General features: G+C 49.1%; 1 protein-coding gene and 1 long non-coding RNA gene across 2 annotated transcripts; one reads left to right on the forward strand and one right to left on the reverse strand.

The window, feature by feature from the left end:
• Nucleotides 1-856: 856 nt before the first annotated feature.
• LOC122945947 (heat shock 70 kDa protein-like) lies at nt 857-3,188 on the reverse strand. The gene has a single exon (XM_044305172.1). The coding sequence runs from the start codon at nt 3,078-3,080 to the stop codon at nt 1,149-1,151; it is 1,932 nt and encodes a 643-aa protein (XP_044161107.1). The 5' UTR covers nt 3,081-3,188; the 3' UTR covers nt 857-1,148.
• Nucleotides 3,189-3,474: 286 nt separating this feature from the next.
• On the forward strand, nt 3,475-13,405 carry LOC122919551. Its single transcript, XR_006386802.1, has 3 exons — nt 3,475-3,626; nt 11,653-11,736; nt 12,429-13,405. It is a non-coding gene; the product is annotated as an uncharacterized LOC122919551 (long non-coding RNA).
• The last annotated feature ends 1,319 nt before the right edge of the window (nt 13,406-14,724 follow it).

The raw sequence follows: 14,724 nt of genomic DNA on the forward strand, positions 1-14,724 counted from the left end.
ATGCTCCGATGCGCTCCTGTGCCCTGCGCTAAACCGCGCAGGGCATGGGCTCTTTTGTTTTCAATAACACACAGCCAGGCGGAAACTTCCGCCCGGCAGTGTGTTCGGTGACGGCACCGGCTCTGAGGGGCGGGCTTTAGCTCTGCCCTAGCCGTTTTACTGGCTAGGGCAGAGCTAAATCCCGCCCATCAGTGCCGGTGACGTCACCTGGATTCCTGTCAGCCCCATGGAGAGCCCCGGTACGTCACCGGAACTCCTAAAAATGCCTTTGCCCTGTGCAATTAAGCGCAGGGAAAAGGAGAGCATCGGAGCATGAACTGCTCCGATGCTCCTGTCAGGGGGGCTACCGGGGTGAAAATGGAGGTATGTCCGGGTTCAGACATCAGCTCTGAACCCGGACAACCCCTTTAATCGAATTATTATTATTTTTTTAAGCAGAGGGTCACGTTAAATATTGATGACCTATACTTAGACTAGGTGATCAATATCTGATCAGTCAGGGTCCTACTCCCAGCAACGGGACAGCGCAGCTCTGTACACTGGGCAGTGGCTGTGAATGCTACCATAGTGCTGCTCCCATTTAGTATTTTGAGCTTTCCTAATTAGACCGCTCCTGTCTATGGGCTGTATCTGGTATTACTATTCAGTCCCATTAGGTGACTACTGCAATACCAGACACAAGCAGCAGACTATATAAATTGCATTAAAATAGTTTATATTTTAAGATAAGCACCCAAAACAATAGAACCTGATAGATATGACACAAACGCAATCTACTTGTCAAAATACATTTATTTACAAACAAAAAAAACTACAAACACTACTAATAAACAGTTACAGTAACATGTATTCAGACAGGGCAAATAAAAAATATTTTTAAAAAATCATGAAAAACAAATATCCAAATAAATTATATCAACATTTTTTTGCTGGAAAAATTCTCAATATCCTTAGCTTATAATAAAAATGTAAAAAAATCATAGAACCAAAAAGTCCATTTATCAGGTTTGAGCATAAAAAAGTCAAACAGTTCACACTTTTTAATCCACCTCTTCAGTGGTGGGCCCAGAGCGTTTACCAATAGTCAATGATCAATCAAAGAGCTCAGCAGTAAGTCTGTGTCCATTCTGTTCATAGCTGGGGCCTTTTTAATCCACCTCCTCAATGGTGGGCCCAGAGCTGCTGCCCTGTCGGGCCTGTGCACCACAGCTGGAGCCGGGCATACCTCCTGGCATACCTCCCTGGTACATCTTGGTGATGATGGGTTGGCACACCTTCTCCAGCTCTTTCTGCTTATGGGTATACTCGTCTTTCTCTGCAAGTTGGTTCTTCTCCAGCCAGGCAATGGTCTCCTTACACTTGTCTGAGATGACCCTCTTATCTTCATCACTGATCTTCCCCTTCATGTTCTCATCTTCCACCATGCTCTTTATGTTGAAGGCATAGGACTCCAGGGAGTTTTTGGCAGTAATTTTCTCTCTCTGGGCATCATCATCCGCTTTGTATTTCTCAGCATCTTGCACCATCTTCTCTATCTCCTCTTTGCTCAGTCGGCCTTTGTCGTTTGTAATGGTGATCTTGTTCTGTTTGCCTGAGCTCTTGTCCACAGCAGACACGTTGAGGATACCATTGGCATCTATATCAAAGGTCACCTCGATCTGGGGTACACCCCGAGGAGCAGGGGGAATTCCACTCAGCTCAAATTTACCCAGCAGGTTGTTGTCCTTGGTCATGGCTCTCTCACCCTCATACACCTGAATAAGGACACCTGGCTGGTTGTCAGAGTAAGTGGTGAAGACCTGGGTCTGCTTGGTGGGGATGGTCGTGTTGCGTTTGATGAGGACGGTCATAACCCCTCCAGCTGTCTCCAGGCCCAAAGAAAGAGGAGCCACATCCAGTAGAAGGAGGTCCTGCACATTCTCTGACTTGTCTCCCATGAGGATGGCAGCCTGGACAGCAGCCCCATAGGCCACAGCTTCATCTGGGTTGATGCTCTTGTTCAGCTCTCGGCCATTGAAGAAGTCCTGCAGCAGCTTCTGCACCTTGGGGATACGTGTGGAGCCTCCCACTAGGACAATTTCATGGATCTGTGACTTGTCCATCTTGGCATCTCGCAGGGCTATCTCAACAGGCTCCAGGGTACCACGGAATAGGTCGGAACACAACTCCTCAAAGCGGGCTCTAGTGATGGAAGTGTAGAAGTCAATGCCTTCATATAGGGAGTCAATCTCGATGCTTGCCTGGGTGCTGGAGGACAGGGTGCGCTTGGCTCTCTCGCAGGCTGTCCTCAGCCTCCTCAGTGCCCTCTTGTTTTGGGTAATGTCCTTTTTATGTTTGCGTTTGAATTCTTCCACAAAGTGGTTGACCATTCTGTTATCAAAGTCCTCTCCTCCCAGATGAGTGTCACCCGCTGTGGCCTTTACCTCAAAGATGCCGTCGTCAATGGTGAGGATGGAGACGTCGAAGGTGCCACCTCCCAGGTCAAAGATAAGGACGTTGCGTTCCCCACGGGCTCCCTTGTCCAGGCCGTAAGCGATGGCAGCTGCTGTAGGCTCATTGATGATTCTCAGCACGTTGAGTCCAGCGATGACACCGGCGTCTTTGGTGGCCTGTCGCTGGGAGTCGTTGAAGTACGCTGGCACGGTGATGACCGCATTGGTGACTGGATGACCCAAATAAGCCTCTGCCGTCTCCTTCATCTTTAGCAGCACCATAGAGGAGATCTCCTCAGGGAAGAAGGTCTTGTCCTCTCCTTTATACTCCACTTGGACCTTGGGCTTTCCTCCATCACTCACCACCTGAAAGGGCCAGTGCTTCATGTCAGACTGCACCACCGTCTCATCAAACCTTCTGCCAATCAGCCTCTTGGCATCAAAGACTGTGTTCTGGGGGTTGAGGGCCACCTGGTTCTTGGCAGCGTCTCCGATGAGTCTCTCGGTGTCGGTGAAGGCCACGTAGCTGGGGGTGGTGCGGTTGCCCTGGTCGTTGGCAATGATCTCCACCTTGCCATGCTGGAAGACCCCCACACAGGAGTAGGTGGTACCCAGGTCAATGCCAATGGCTGTTCCTTTAGGTGCCATCTTCTGTCAGGATGAGAGTGCTGGACGTATCAGAGAGATGAGTGCAGGTGGCAGAGCGGCTTCTTGGTGAAGAGCTTCTCCTGAGGTTGCGCTTTGCAGCTCGTGTCTTGTGAGACTTATCAGTAACTGCTGCTCCACGCTGCACGGCGCCTATATATATGTGTACAGTGTAGACACGTCACAGCCTTCTACCCAATCACAGCGCTCCTCACCACGCTCCCCGCATCGCTTAGCAACTATCCCGAAGTTTCCCGAATGTTCCCCGCAGAAGCAGCCAATCACAGAGCCGCATGACACACAGCCTGATGGAGAATATTCGGGAGCTTTCTAGTCCGTCTGAAGCTCGACCAATCAGCAGCAGCGGCTGTCCGTGACGTCATGGAGCAGAGAGAATTTTCGCGATAGTTCCAGGCTGCGCTGTCAGTCAGAGAACTTCTGAGCCAATCAGCGCGAGGAAGGGGCGGGGCGTGCGAGACAGCTCCCGAAGAGTCTGGAAGATGCCCGGAGACTGTGTGACCGGGAGCGGCGATTATCGGCGATGAGAAGGTTCTCGGTTGTTCTCGTCCCGTCTGCTGTGTGTGAGGGGAGGACGCGGAGATAAGTGTATGAGGAATGTGTGAGGTTGGGGTGACGTGTGTGTAGATACAGATAGTGCAGTTCTTCCCTAATAGTAACTGGTATAAAATATGGGGAGACATCCCCGGGGGTCTACAGCAGTGAGGGGCATTTATGCATTTATTTTCTATCCGTTTCTCATGGTCGTTAAAAATGGATACATTTTATTGGCTTTTTTAAGAAAATGACGACCGCAGCAGCGCCCACTGTATACATAATGTCCCCCATACTGGCCCCAGCAGTACTAATGTCCCCCATAGTGGCCCCCAGCAGTAATAGTGGCCCCCCAGCAGTAATAATGCTCCCTATAGTGGTCCCCAGCAGTAATAATGTCCCACATAGTTGCCCCCAGCAGTAATAATGTCCCACATAGTTGCCCCCAGCAGTAAAAATGTCCCCTATAGTGGCCCCCAGCAGTAATAATGCCACCTATAGTGGCCCCCAGCAGTAATCATGACCCCTATAGTGGCCCCCAGCAGTAATAATGACCCCTATAGTGGTCCCCAGCAGTAATAATGACCCCTATAGTGGTCCCCAGCAGTAATAATGCCACCTATAGTGGCCCCCAGAAGTAATAATGACCCCTATAGTGGTCCCCAGCAGTAATAATGACCCCTATAGTGGTCCCCAGCAGTAATAATGTCCCACATAGTGGTCCCCAGCAGTAATAATGACCCCTATAGTTGTCCCCAGCAGTAATAATGTCCCTCATAGTGGTCCCCAGCAGTAATAATGCCCCCTATAGTGGTCCCCAGCAGTAATAATGTCCCCCATAGTCAGGGGTGGGATTCAAATTTTTAACAACAGGTTCCCTACTCAGCGGTGGATACGCAGCGCGTCACGAGTCACGACACATATTTACATACACCGCTCCATGTTCTCACATTGCTTCTCCCCACAGATTCATGGCCCCCTCCATGTTCTCACATTGCTTCTCCCCACAGATTCATGGCCCCTCCATGTTCTCACATTGCTTCTCCCCACAGATTCATGGCCCCTCCATGTTCTCACATTGCTTCTCCCCACATGGCCCCCTCCATGTTCTCACATTGCTTCTCCCCACATGGCCCCCTCCATGTTCTCACATTGCTTCTCCCCACATGGCCCCCTCCATTTTCTCACATTGCTTCTCCCCACAGATTCATGGCCCCTCCATGTTCTCACATTGCTTCTCCCCACAGATTCATGGCCCCCTCCATGTTCTCACATTGCTTCTCCCCACAGATTCATGGCCCCTCCATGTTCTCACATTGCTTCTCCCCACAGATTCATGGCCCCTCCATGTTCTCACATTGCTTCTCCCCACATGGCCCCCTCCATGTTCTCACATTGCTTCTCCCCACATGGCCCCCTCCATGTTCTCACATTGCTTCTCCCCACATGGCCCCCTCCATGTTCTCACATTGCTTCTCCCCACAGATTCATGGCCCCTCCATGTTCTCACATTGCTTCTCCCCACAGATTCATGGCCCCCTCCATGTTCTCACATTGCTTCTCCCCACAGATTCATGGCCCCTCCATGTTCTCACATTGCTTCTCCCCACAGATTCATGGCCCCTCCATGTTCTCACATTGCTTCTCCCCACATGGCCCCCTCCATGTTCTCACATTGCTTCTCCCCACATGGCCCCCTCCATGTTCTCACATTGCTTCTCCCCACATGGCCCCCTCCATGTTCTCACATTGCTTCTCCCCACAGATTCATGGCCCCCTCCATGTTCTCACATTGCTTCTCCCCACATGGCCCCCTCCATATTCTCACATAGCTTCTCCCCACAGATTCATGGCTCCCTCCATGTTCTCAAACTTCTCATATAGCTTCTCCCCACAGATTCATGGCCCCCTCCATTTTTGTTATGTTGTCACATTTCAATTTCAGCCCCTGGTCGGTGGTCCCCTCCTTAATGCCAACTTGTCAGTGTCACACAAATCACACTCAACCAACCAGGCTGTCCTGAGTCCTGACCTGTCCAGACTCCTTTCTGTTAGGCTAGGGGCCGGTTCTTCAATCTTTCATGGCTGTGTGTGGGGTGTGGACTGTCAGCAACTAGGGCACTCTGCAGACAGTGAGAGGACTCCTCTCTCCTTCTCTGTTCTGGGCTGGCAGCTTCGCGGCGCTGCTCACTCTCAAGACACTCCCCTTTTCCTCACTCTCAAGACTGGCTGACACACACACAGCCACGCTCACGCTGACTGACTGTAAGTAACAGCCGCTAGGGCTGCAGCTAACGATTATTTGAATAATCGATTAGTTGCCGATTAATTTCTACGATTAATCGATTAATCGGCAAAAACGACAAAATTACAAAACAGAGAGGTTTATATGATCTTACTTGAAAAAATATGTTCAAAGGCCATATTAAAACAAATTGTGGACGACACTATTATGGGGGATCTGTGGACGACACTTATGGGGGATCTGTGGACGACACTATTATGGGGGATCTGTGGACGGCGCAGTTATGGAGAGGGGGGATCTGTGGACGACACTATTATGGGGGATCTGTGGACGGCGCAGTTATGGAGAGGGGGATCTGTGGACGGCGTAGTTATGGAGAGGGTGATCTGTGGGTGGCGTAGTTATGGAGAGGGGGATCTGTGGACGGCGTAGTTATGGAGAGGGGGATCTGTGGATGGCGCTGTTTTGGAGAGGGGGATCTGTGGGCGGCGCAGTTATGGAGAGGGGGATCTGTGGATGGCGCTGTTATGGAGAGGGATCTGTGGGTGGCGCAGTTATGGAGAGGGGGATCTGTGGGTGGCGCTGTTATGGAGAGGGGGATATGTGCACTGTTATGGGCATAACAGTGCACAGATCCCTTTCCACATAACAGTGCACAGATCCCCCTTCCCATAGCAGTGCCATACACAGACCCCCCTCCTCCCCATAGCAGTGCTATACACAGACCCCCCTCCCCATAGCAGTGCTATACACAGACCCCCCTCCCCATAGCAGTGCCATAGACAGATCCTCCCCCCTCCCCATAGAAGTGCCATACACAGACCCCCCTCCCCATAGCAGTGCTATACACAGACCCCCCTCCCCATAGCAGTGCCATAGACAGATCCTCCCCCCTCCCCATAGAAGTGCCATACACAGACCCCCCTCCCCATAGCAGTGCTATACACAGACCCCCCTCCCCATAGAAGTGCTATACACAGACCCCCCTCCCCATAGCAGTGCCATAGACAGATCCTCCCCATAACAGCCCCGGCCCCGATGCTTATAAGTCGGACTAATCACGTCTGCATCTTTATTTTACCTTTTTACAATGACGCTCCTGTAACAGCCAGGCAGAGCGGACGGCGGCGTAACGTCACTCACGTGACGCACCTGCTCCGCCCACCTCATGAATGAAGGAGGCGGAGCAGGCGTGTCACGTGAGTGAGTGACGTTACGCCGCCGTCCGCTCTGCCTGGCTGTTACAGGAGCGTCATTGTAAAAAGGTAAAATAAAGATGCAGCGACCGCCCGCCCGGATAGCAACGAATCGGCGATTATTCGATAACTGGATTCGTCGACAACGAATCCAGTTATTGAATATAATCGATTACATCGATTAATCGTTGCAGCCCTAACAGCCGCAGGCTGAAAAATACAGGGGTGCAGGCGCAGCTGCAGGACCGGGTCGGGATCCCTGCTTCTCACCGGTCCTGCGAACCGCCTGTAATTTTAACAAACGGTTCGGCAGAACCGGAGAGAACCGGCTGGATCCCATGCCTGCCCATAGTTGTCCCCAGCAGTAATAATGTCCCTCATAGTGGTCCCCAGCAGTAATAATGCCCCCTATAGTGGTCCCCAGCAGTAATAATGTCCCCTATAGTGGCCCCCAGCAGTAATAATGCCCCCTATAGTGGTCCCCAGCAGTAATAATGTCCCCTATAGTGTCTCCAACAGTAATAATGCCCCCTATAGTGGCCCCCAGCAGTAATAATGTCCCCTATAGTGGCCCCCAGCAGTAATAATGCCCCCTATAGTGGTCCCCAGCAGTAATAATGTCCCCATAGTGGCCCCAGCAGTAAGAATGTCCCCATAGTGGCCCCAGCAGTAATAATGTCCCCCATAGTGGCTCCAACAGTAATAATGTCCCCCATAGTGGACCCCAGCAGTAATAATGTCCCCAATAGTGTTTCAGCAGTAATAATGTCCCCCATAGTTGCCCCCAGCAGTAATAATGTCCCCCATAGTGTTTCAGCAATATTAATGTCCCCTATAGTGGCCCCTGCACTAATAATGTCCCCTATAGTGGCCCCCAGCAGTAATAATGTCCCCCATAGTGGTCCCCAGCAGTAATAATGTCCCCTATAGTGGTCCCCAGCAGTAATAATGTCCCCCATAGTGGCCCCCCAGCAGTAATAATGGCCCCTATAATGGCCCCCAGCAGTAATAATGTCCCCTATAGTGGCCCCCAGCAGTAATAATGTCCCCTATAGTGGCCACCAGCAGTAATAATGTCCCCCATAGTGGCCCCCAGCAGTAATAATGTCCCCCATAGTGGCCCCAGCAGTTATAACGTCCCTCACAGTGGCCCCAGCAGTAATAATGTCCCCCATAGTGGCCCCAGCAGTTATAACGTCCCTCATAGTGGCCCCAGCAGTAATAATGTCCCCCATAGTCGCCTATAATGTCTGCCATAGGCAGCGCTGGAAAGAAGGAGCCAAAACCCAGCGGCGGGGAGCAGGTAAGTATCCTTCCCTCCGCAGGTCTGACCGCGTGGTGGTGGAGGTCTGCCCGAAAGACCCTCAAAGGCGAACAAACCTTTTAATATTGATGGCTTATCCTCAAGGTAGGTCATCAGTATCAAATTTGTGGGGGTACAACACCTGGCACCCCCGCCGATCAGCTGTTTGAAGAGCCTGCGTCCTTCCTCCGCACAGCTCGCCAAGCCCAGCGCCGTACATTGTATAGTGGCTGTGCTTGGTATTGCAGCCCAGGCTCACTTGGATGGAACTGAGCTGTCCTTAGGTCATGTGACCGATGAACGTGACATCATCGGCCTAGGAAGAGGCCACAGCGCTCACAGGAGTGTCTATCCTCTTCACACAGCTGATGGGCAAGAGTGCGGGAGTCAGACCCCACCAATCAGATATTGATGACCTATCCTGAGGATAAGCCGTCAATATGAAAAAATAAAATAAAAAATTTAAATATTAAAGAATACATTTTGTATGAAATTAACTGTTTGCACATTTTACCCATAATAAAGTAAGAAAAAAAAAGATTTATTTTTTTTAAAAATATTAATCAGCCCAATATGTCTTGATAAAAAAATAAATGGTGAAAAATTATTTTGGCCGACCAGCAAATGAAAACAATCTTTTAACCCCTTCCAGAGCTTGCGCTTTTTTTTTATTTTTCCATTCACCTAGCCGTATGAGGGCTTTTTTTCTTTTTTTTTTTTTTTTTCAGGACAAGTTCTACTTTCTAATGGCACCATGTAATATTGCCTACGATGTAGTGGAGAACTGGAAATAAAACTCTGAATGGAGTGGAACTGGAAAACGCAATTCTGCAACAGTTCTTTGTTTTTTACAGTGTCTACTATGTAGTAAATCTAACCTGCCCCTATCATTCTCTGGGTCAGTACTATTACAGCTGTACCGTATTTGTATAGTTTGTCTTGTTTTAATATTTGAAAAAAAATTAAAATAAATAAATAATTTTTTTTTTCTTTGCAATAGTTTTTATTGATACTATTTTGGAGTGCATGGGAGTTTCTGATCACTTTTCATTCAGTTTGTTTTGGGGATGTGAACCAACGAAAAAACAGCAAATTTGGGCTATTTCCATTTTTTTCCATTACGCTGTTCACTGTATGAGAGTTTAAAGGGATTTTCAGACAGTTCCTATGGATAGTTCATCAGTATCTGATCGTTGGGGTCCGACACCCAGGACCCCCACCGATTAGCTGTTTGAAAAGGTGGTCGCGCCGCGGCCTTCTCTCAGCTCACCAAGCACAGCGCCATCCATTTGATAGTGGTTGTGCTTGGTATTGCAGCTCAGCCCCATTCACTTCAATGGGGATAAGCTGAGCTTAGGTTATGGCCTAGGCAGAGCTGTGAGAAGGCCTGGGTGCTACTGTGAGTGCTGGTGCCTTCTCAAACAGCTGATCAGCGGTGTGTCAGACTACCACCAATGAGACACTGATGACCTATCCTCTGGAAAACCCCTTATTTATTATACTAACTTATAATAATAGTGTGCGTGTGTGTCTTGGGATGTGCAGTGCATTTTTTTTAATATATTTTTATTATGGGGAAAGGTGGCAATTAAATTTTTTATATATTTAAACATTTATTTGTACTCCACCTAGGGGACTTCTCCTACAGATTGGATGAATTACCATTAGTCTATGGAGGGGTCACAGGCAGGGCTCCAAAGGAACTATTGCTGTGGTAGCTTTGGAGCCTTTAGAAGGTGCAAGACTACTACAGGAAACAAATGGCTCCCCTGATCTCAGTACGGGGAAGCAGTTCAGGCCCTGAGAGAGCAGCGCTCCTGGGGAAGTCGTGGTCACAATCACAGCCATTAGTTCCACACAGTGGCATACCGCCAATATAGGCAGACCACGCCATTGCTATAGGGCCTGCGGCACTGGAGGCCCCGGAGCGCAGGAAAGGCCCCGCCCACTCCGTTTACTGTGCAAAAAAGGTAATATGTAGCGCAGCGGGGCACTTGTGTTCTCTCAGCATCCAGTGATCCCCCCACCCCGCTCCTAGCCCAGTGTCTGTCTGACCTGCCGATCCATCCAGCCACGGGCTTGCTGCACATAACTCTGGCCAATCAGCGCAAGTCAGCACAAAGAGGCAGCTGGCACAGGAGTGCTGCACCCAGACTCCGACCCGGAGAGTAACGTTGCCACTCGCCTCGCATCACGTCTGCGTGCCGCCGCCTAGTCAACAGCCACAGCACAGGCCAGTGAAGGACCGCTGCTGACGGGACAGACAGAATGACACGGTCACCAACGTCTATATCGCTGGTTGGTGTGGTTCAGTAGTTGATGTAGAACTTCAATTGAGCATGCAGCAAGAGAGGACTCATAGGGAGGGAGGGGGACACGCTTTCCTCCTACACTGTCCCCTATGAGCCTCCACCACCCCTGAGTCCTCTATGAGCCCCAACCCCAAAATGCCCAGGGAGGAGGGAGTAGGAGGAAAGCACACTGGCCTCTATGAGCCTCCCTCCCCCCTGAGTCCTCTATGAGCCCCCAACCCCTAATGCCCCCCCAAATGCCACTGAGAGGGAGAGAATTTTGGGGGGCATTAGGGGTTGGGGGCTCATAAAGGACTCAGGGGGAGACTCATAGAGGCCAATGTGCTTTCATCCTCCACCTACTTCTTCCTCCACCCCCTTCCTCCTTTTGGGGGGCATTAGGGGTTGGATAACCCCTCTAACTCCTTGCTGCTGAGGCTGCGTGTGCACATAGCCACCAATAATATTCCCCCAACACATCAGTCACCTTTGGAGGGGGGGGGGGGGGGATATGATTGGTGGCTATGTGCACACTCAGCCTCAGCAGCAAGGAGTTAAAGAGGTTTGGGCAGTGGCGTACTGCAACCATTTGGGGTAAGAGAAGTTATGACAAAATGGGGGTGTGGCATGGGAGGAGCCAGGACAGGAGGTGGGTAGGGGGCCCAATTCAGATTCTTGCTATGGGGCCCAGTAATTTCTATGTACGCCCCTGGTTCCACGTGCACCTGTCTTTGCTATTATTATATTGTTTTATTGGTTATCACATCAACATATCTTGTGTAGGATGTCTATTGTGGTACTTGTGGTTCGCTGCGGGCATTCTCCACCGTATGCATTTTTGCTGGGGATCGCCATTAGCAACGGGCCACAAGTGCAGGATTTGCTCTCCTGTGTATGCACAACTGCATGTGGGTTTGAGCACCCCCTGCCTAACACCACTTGGAGGTGTATAAACTCCAATTTAATTGTGCCTGTTTTCCATCCACAGGCTACATTTAGGCGAGGCCTGGGCCATACCAGCCAGTCTTCAGTGGGACTCGCAGATTCCATGGCCACATGCTGGAGGTAACTGGTGAGTTGTCTGTGAGTCGGACCTCATGCTCCTGTAATTCAGCCACTGGCCCCTGGTATTGTCCATACGGCTCAGGTAGGTGAGTGTTAGGACCTGAGCTACTTGAGAAACCTTGGCGCGGTGCTCGGGCTCAGACATGTCCTCCACAATAGGACATGTTGGCTAATCTCTCAATTTTCACATCAGTTTGACGGTTTAGTAAGACCGCAGAGTGCACCTGTGTTTGCTATTATTATATAGTTCCACGTGCACCCTGCGTTTTTTGCACCCGATTTAAAGCGGGCGCCATCTTTAAAGACTAGACTTGCACCATCTGGAAGGGGTAAAACCACCACATGTGCAAAATCACTAAACTGTGTCTTCTGACGTGTTAAAGTGACACACTGGGCAAAATTTGAAAATTCAGGTTCTGGGGCAGGTGAGGGCAACTGTAGTTCAGGACATAAGCAGTCGGGCAGACTTGCAGGAATGGCTGGTTAGAGGGCACATAAGCAGTGACAGTGTGGGTGAGACCTTGGGACTCAGCGCCCCCCACCAAATATGTTGGGTGGGGTATATAGATAATGTGACCACCACGGGAAAAGCAGTAGTTTTACCCTCAAAGCCATTAATGTGCTTACACTTGTTTGTCAGCCTCATGTGGCACCGAACCCTGATATTAAGAGAAGTTTTCCTATTTCTTTTATATGCAGATTCTGTATCCGGCATGCTCGTCAGTCTTCAAGATTTTGGAGCCTGTGCACTCACAGATGAGGAGGATGAGGATGGAGAACACGTCACCCACGAGATCGCCGTCACTTTCCTTCCCACCCTGGAAGAAACTTTCTCAGTGCACAGTTAGGCGTCCTCCATGTGCTCTCTGCATTTTTTTGGATAGCACACTGTTCCATTCATTTCTATGGGAGCATGCACACATCCATATTTTTTGTGGATTCATATGACTATTCTGCAAACTAAAGAACCTGTGCTGTTCTGGACCAGAATAGTCATTTCTATTGATAGGAGTGAGAAAATATGGCATGCACAAGGGGAGGGATCTGTATTTTGCAGATCCATGGTTTGCAGACTCAAACCGCATGCATGAGGCCTAACAGTCAGAGACACTCACATGCTGGCTGCAGACAAACTTGGGGTGAAAAGTAATATTTTATATGTTCCAAATCAGGGATGACGTCTGCAGATTGTCCGGAGAAATCTAGACCCAAAGCTGGGACTACAAACAGTGAGGTGGGAAAACTGAGATCCCATAGAGATCATTGAATTTGTGTCTGTGAAGGTTCTCATTCATCCAGTTCATGGCATATGCTGTATTTTCCGCACTATAAGACACACCTAGGGTTTCAGGGGAGGAAAATGAGAAAAACATAGTTTTCATCAGACCTTAGATCAGACAAAAATTGCAGTGCTGCACTGTGACCTGACAGTGTCAGGTCATAGTGCCCGCTTACTTACCTGACTCTGTACGTTGCAGCACACAGCTTCAGCACCCAGAGGAGACGACCAGGGAGCGGTGAGTAAAGCCAGCACCAGGTTCACTATATTCACTGATCCCCAGTCTGACTGTAATAATGACCACTTCTGAAAGCGCTCATTAGTATTCACATTATAAGGCCTCATGCACACGACCGTAGTTCGGGTCCGCATCCGAGCCGCAGCTTTTGCGGCTCGGGTGCGGACCGATTTACTTCAATGGGGCCACAAAAGATGCGGACAGCACTCCGTGTGCTGTCCACTTCCTTTGCTCTGTTCCGTGGCCCCGCAAAAAAAAATATAGCATGCCCTATTCTTGTCCGTTTTGCGGACAAGAATAGGCATTTCTACAATGGGCCGCCCGTTCCGCAAATTGCGAAAGGCACATGGACGGCTTCTGTTTTTTGCGGATCGCAAAAAATGGAACGGTCGTGTGCATGTAGCCTTAGACACACTGCCATTTTTTTTTTTTATCAAATCTTTATTTATTGAGATTAAATCGTATGACAAGTACAAGTAAAAACTACAGAAACAGTAGTTGCTCCGAACAAACATATCTGGTTTCATGCATAATACAGTTATACATACAAGGGTTCGATCATCACATCTGGACTTTAATGAATAAAGTGCATAAATTACCATCTATATGAGAATTTGACACCTTCATAAAGGCACTTGAAAATACGCCTACTATCTTATGTACAATATACACTGCGATACATCCATTGTGAACTTCTGTATCTACCCGTATTAGTACATATTCCATATCAATCTTCCTTAATAACCCTTTTTCCACTATGCCACAAACCTACCCATTCCCCTAGGACTCAGAGTTATACCATTCCTTCCAGTTACTCCAGTATCCCAGAAACCTATCATGAGATAAGGATTCCCAACTCGTCATTTCTTCCAGCTGACATATCTCCTAAACCTTAAACGTCCATTCTCTTAAAGTCGGCACTTCCTTAGACAACCAATATTTTGGTATTAATAATTTTGCGGCTGCTATCAGTTGTGCCACCAAGGAATGTGCTGTCAGTTTATAATTGCTGTCCGGCAGATTTAGTAGCGCTACTGAGGGGGTGATAGGAAATTTAATCTTACATATACTTTGCACCTTCCCCGACACCATGTCCCAGAACTTTTTGATTTTTGGACAGGCCCACCAAATATGAAACATGGTCCCTCTGGCTTCCCCACATCTCCAACAGTCAGCAGAATATGCGGGCGAGATGATATGCAACTTATCAGGAGTTTTATACCACCTAGTGATAACTTTAAAAGCATTCTCTTGTATTTTTATACAGCGCGAATAGCCGTGCGAGTGCTTTAATATGTTCCCTAAAGTAACATCACTAATCGTGGTGTCCATCTCAGAAGCCCATTGGTCAATAAATCTGGGTCTTGCCCCAGAACCTATCTCCATAATTTTATTATAAATCCGGGAAATTGCCCCCTTCGTGCCAACTGCCTGTGACCATATCCCATCATACCACGAAGGGACATAACTACTGGGTG

This window comes from Bufo gargarizans, chromosome 9 (assembly GCF_014858855.1).
Source record: "Bufo gargarizans isolate SCDJY-AF-19 chromosome 9, ASM1485885v1, whole genome shotgun sequence".
Classification (NCBI taxonomy): domain Eukaryota; kingdom Metazoa; phylum Chordata; class Amphibia; order Anura; family Bufonidae; genus Bufo; species Bufo gargarizans.

What these genes read in the sequence shown, in the direction of transcription:
- LOC122945947 (XM_044305172.1), bottom strand. Translation starts at nt 3,080, where the DNA reads ATGGCACCTAAAGGAACAGCCATTGGCATTGACCTGGGTACCACCTAC.